At 47.4% G+C, this 4,969-nt stretch overlaps 1 protein-coding gene across 1 annotated transcript; it reads right to left on the bottom strand.

The window, feature by feature from the left end:
• Nucleotides 1–278: 278 nt before the first annotated feature.
• LOC104824835 (protein BRASSINOSTEROID INSENSITIVE 1) lies at nucleotides 279–4,322 on the bottom strand. The gene has a single exon (XM_010557009.1). The coding sequence runs from the start codon at nucleotides 4,171–4,173 to the stop codon at nucleotides 586–588; it is 3,588 nt and encodes a 1,195-aa protein (XP_010555311.1). The 5' UTR covers nucleotides 4,174–4,322; the 3' UTR covers nucleotides 279–585.
• Between the last annotated feature and the right edge of the window lie 647 nt (nucleotides 4,323–4,969).

The raw sequence follows: 4,969 nt of genomic DNA, 5'->3' as shown, positions 1-4,969 counted from the left end.
CCCCCGGGGGGGGGGGGCCGAGGGGTGTTCACGTGAGGTGCACGTGACCCATGTAAGACTGGTCAGATGCTTTTGTTGTATTGGGCAGACATTTAATTCCACTTCTCGGACCACATTTCGCATTTAAAGATTACACAACAACATTAATCTCATCGATTATTTCATTCCATCACTCCACCGGTTTTAATTCACAGATACAAACTCTCTACTTATTCACACGTGCTTTTTTTTTTTTTTGCTTTCGAACCAGTTCGTAACCTTTGTCTGAATTCAGCTTGAATCTTAAATACACTTTCAAGATTCTTGCCAGTGGATCTTACTTGAAGCAAACATCGCAAATCCAAAAAAAAAAAAAACTGTATATTTACATATTCGGAACACAATAAGAGATTGATATAGAGAACAAAAAAAAAGATAATCCCTTTACGTATATAAATTGCAGACGAGATACATACATTTCGGCACGAAGATGGAAAAAATTGCTCTGACCCAGATCGGTTCTTCTTCTTCTTCGCTCGGTTCTTTGTCCAAAGAATCTGTCGTCTACTCGAAAACTGATCGAGTTTTCGAGGTTGTCGGAGTTGATCATAGCGTGCCTTCAGGAACTTCTTTAATGCTCATATCAACCATCTCGATAGAACCGAACCCTCCGTCCTCTGTGGCGATGGTGGACTGTGAATCCAGACCGGACCCAGCTTGTATCTCCTTGAACATGGCCATCACCTGTATCATCGTCGGCCTTCTAAATGGCCGATCGTCCAAGCAAGCACACGCCACTTTCAGATGCTGCAGAAGCTCAATCTCCAGTCCCGGATCTTCCTTCATCAGTTCTTGATCGAACACGTCGCTTATCCTCAGTTTCGCGTGCTGTTTCACCCACCCTACGAGGTTGTTGTCCCCGAAATCCGCTGAATCCGTCGGTCTCTTCCCCGTCAGCAGCTCGAGAAGAACGACCCCGTAACTGTACACATCTCCTTTCGTCGAGCATCGGAAGCTCTGGTAATACTCAGGCGGGACGTAACCTGGCGTGCCCGCCAGCGTGCTTACGCTCAGATGCGTGTCCATGGCGCTCATCAAGCGCGCCATCCCAAAATCCGAAACCCTAGCCTCCAAATTCTCGTCCAGCAACACATTGCTCGACTTCATATCTCGATGTATGATATGAGGAATGCAGTTATGGTGGAGAAATGCCAGTCCTCGGGCTGCTCCGATACAGATCTTCCGCCTCGCCGCCCAGTTCAGTTTCACGCCCGATTTCTTTGGGTCGTGCAAAACGTCTTCCAAGCTTCCGTATTTCATGTACTCGTAAACGAGCAGCCTCTCTTCCTTAACCTTGCAGTAACCTAGGAGAGGGACAAGGTTTCGGTGTTTGATCTTCCCGATTGTCTCCATCTCGGCCGTGAACTCCCTGTCCCCTTGTCCACTCACATGGATGAGTTTCTTGATCGCAACAATGCTTCCGTCTTTCAGCTGCGCCTTGTACACATCCCCAAACCCGCCAGAGCCGATGAGACTGTCGTTGTGGAATCCGTTCGTTGCCTCTAGAAGATCGGCAAAGGTCAGTTTCCTCAAGGGCTTCTCGAAAGCAGCGAGATTGATACTCAATGCCTCCCGGGCGCCGGTCAGTTTCCAGCTAGTATTGGCCGTGCCCGAGTTCGAATGCCCCTCGGTATACATCTCCAGAGCTGCCTCTTTCTTTTTCTGCCTCTTCCTCATCTCTATACCGACGATGATCAACCCAAAAATGCAGAAAAAGGAGAACAGTAACCCCATTGCCACGCTTCCCGCCAGAGAAGCTTGTCTCCTGTGAGATTTCTGATGACGAGAACTCGAGCCAGCGTCCCCTGCGTCGCAGCGGGGGAGCGGGTAACCACAGAGACCCGAGTTGTTCATGAACTTTGCGGGCGGGAAAGTCTCGAGCTGACCCATCTCGGGAATCTGTCCCGACAACAAGTTGTTGGAGAGATCGATCTCCGTGAGCATGGTGAGCGCAGACATGGTCTGAGGGATTGCTCCTTTGAGCTCGTTGCTCGACAGATCGAGAATGTTCAACCCTCTCAAATCCCCGATCTCTTCGGGGATATAACCCGAAAGATTGTTATGGCCGAGGTTCAGAATAAACAAATAGGGCATCGAACCGATCTCCTTAGGGATGAATCCGGACAGCATGTTGAAGGACATGTCGAGGAACATCATGTAACCGTTGTTGTTGAATACTGGCTGGGTATGGCCGCCATAGACTCTGGTGAAGTTACAAGGGTTTCTTGCAGAAAGCCTGTTGAGCTGTTCTGGTCTGATTCCTTGAAACTCAAGCAAGTTCCCAGCTCCATGGCACTGCTTCTTGCTGCCATCGTTCTTGATGTAAACATACCGTTTTCCGGCAATGAAATTCGCTGCGATTTTCCCGGACTGTTTGAACAGTTCGACGGGAATCGAACTGTTGAAGAAATTGGTGTTGAGATCCAACCAGATCAAGCTCCGGCAATCTCCGAGCTCTGACGGGATGTTTCCATAGAAAGAGTTATTGCTGAGCTTGAGGATGGCGAGATTCTCTAACCGGCCTAAACCACGGGGAATCTGACCGGTTAACCGGTTATTCGACAACGAAATCCAGTTCAGATTGGTGCAATTGCTTAGACCGGAAGGAATCTCCCCTGTCAAGTCGTTGAAGTCGAGAATCAGAGTCTCGAGTGTTTGGATGTACATCAGCTCCCGTGGGATTTCTCCTTCGAGCAGATTCAGCCATAGCTTCAAATCTCGAAGGTTTGATAAAGAGCCTAAGCTTGCAGGGATGGAGCCGGTTAGGTAGTTCAAGCTCAGATGAAGCGACACGAGCTCGGAACAGTTGCTCAGAGTTGCAGGGATGTGTCCGGTCAAGCCATTGTTCTGAAGGTAAAGCTCTTTCAACGCATTCCTAGGGTTTCGGCACAGATTGGTCGGTATCGGACCGGACAAGTTGTTGGAGCTAAGATCAAGTGTCTGCACAGAAGCGGAGAGATTCGAAAGGGATTCCGGCAAAACACCGGAGAACTCGTTGAAAGACAGATCAACCACCTTCAACCCGTTCATTCTGATAAGAGTGTCCATCGGCAACTCGCCGGAGAAATTGTTGCTCGAGAGCTCAAGCGTTTCCAGGAGAGAGCAAGAGCCCAGGAAAGAGGGTACCGTACCGTAGAGGTCGTTGCCGGAGAGATCGAGCCCGGCGAGTGTGGCGCACGCGCCGGAGAGGAACTCCGGGATCTCGCCGCTGAAGCTGTTTCCGGCGAGAGAGAGGTAGCGGAGTTTGTTCAGCGGCAGGGAAGGGATGGGTCCGGAGAACTGGTTGGTGGTGAGATTCAGGGACCTGAGCTCAGTGCAAGACGAGATTGCGCGCGAGATGTCGCCGGAGAATTTGTTGCCGGAGATGTCGAGGTGTTGCAGAGCCGAGCAATTGCCGAGGGAGGGAAGGCCCGAAGAGAAATTGTTCCGCGAAACATCGAGCAACTCCAGATTTCCGCAGCTAGACACATCTATGTCTCCGCTGATCGAGTTCCCGCTAATCGACAGCCGTTTCAGTTCTCCGCAGCCGCCGGAGAGGACCCAGCCGACAACGTTTGGACCAGACAGCGAGTTGGAGGAGAGATCGAGAACTTCCAAGCTATTCAGCTTAAACCCACCTGAAATTTTCCCAGAAAAATCGAGGGAACTGCCCGAGAGGTTGAGAAATTTCAGGCCGTAGCAGGAACCCAGGTTCGACAAGCTCGATAGAGGACCCGACAGAGCATTAGCCGACAGATCCAAGGTGGTCAGGGAGGCGGAGCACTTGAACACAGAAATGGAGCCGGTGATGTTCGCGTTCGACAGAAACAGAGACTCCAATCCACCGAGAGACATCAGAGAAGAGGCCACGACGCTGAAACCGACGCTGAGACGGACAAAGCTGAGGTCTATGGAAGAAACCCTGTCGTCTCTGCAAGTCACGCCATGGAAGCTACATGGACTTTGGTTTGGAAACCAGTTGGGAAGAACATTAGGGTCCGGAAGAGCAGATTTGAAGTTCATAAGCTGAAGGGTTTCTTTGTACGGAGACGATGACGGCGACGGTGAGGCTTGAAGAGAGAGAAAGAAGATAAATATCGTAGTTAAAGAAAAAAAGAAGCTGGGAAAGTAGGCCATTTTCTCCGTTTTCCCCATAAAACAAGGCTAAAGAAGATAGGAGAGATGTGGAGAAGAAGCAGCCTAGGGTTCTGCTTCCGCCATTAGAGAGGGAGCGCAAGCTCTGGCTCTAGAGAGAGAAAGCAGAGAGATTTACAAGTGTCGAGAAAGAGAGAGAAGAGAGTCAAAAGACAGAACAAGGAAGGTGGAAGAAGGTATTTATCAAAAAAAAAAAAAGAGAGAGAGAGAGAGCTGAGGGGAGTGGTCACAGCTGTGCGTCACATGCCATGTTACCTCTCCCTGTGATTATAAAATTAATACAATTTTTTTTTTTACATATAAGTTCAAAACTAATTAATGCCGAGGGTATGCCATAATAAAATAATAACGTGGCAAAATCCTTAATCTCAAAGCCTTTTTTTTATATATTAAATGAATGATGTATTTTTGTCTTTACATGTAAATGAGGTGAGGTGTTTGTTTTTAATTAACGTGAGATTAGGGCATGGGATCAAGTCTTCTGCAAGCTCTCCGCTCTCTTTAATTAAATAAAAAAAAAAAACTTTTTCTATATATATAAAAAAACATTAAATTATTGCAACACCAACTACCTGTTTGTTCTTCACTTAATTTGCTTATGGTTTTAACCTCTCGTGTAAATATATTTGTGGTAAGTATATTGGCATACTGAAATGGAAAATTGAATCCATATATATATATATATATATATATATATGCATATATGCGTGTATGTGTGTTTTTTGTGTGGTGTGTGGAGATTTATTTTGAGCTTATAAAAATTTCCAATTTTTTAAAATTCGAAGTTGATGTGACT

This window comes from Tarenaya hassleriana, unplaced genomic scaffold (genome assembly GCF_000463585.1).
Source record: "Tarenaya hassleriana unplaced genomic scaffold, ASM46358v1 Cleome41, whole genome shotgun sequence".
In the NCBI taxonomy this organism is placed as follows: domain Eukaryota; kingdom Viridiplantae; phylum Streptophyta; class Magnoliopsida; order Brassicales; family Cleomaceae; genus Tarenaya; species Tarenaya hassleriana.
The sequence above is the reverse complement of the archived record's forward strand: the minus strand, read 5'-3'. Positions and strand labels throughout refer to the sequence as shown.

What these genes read in the sequence shown, in the direction of transcription:
- LOC104824835 (XM_010557009.1), bottom strand. Translation starts at nt 4,173, where the DNA reads ATGGGGAAAACGGAGAAAATGGCCTACTTTCCCAGCTTCTTTTTTTCT.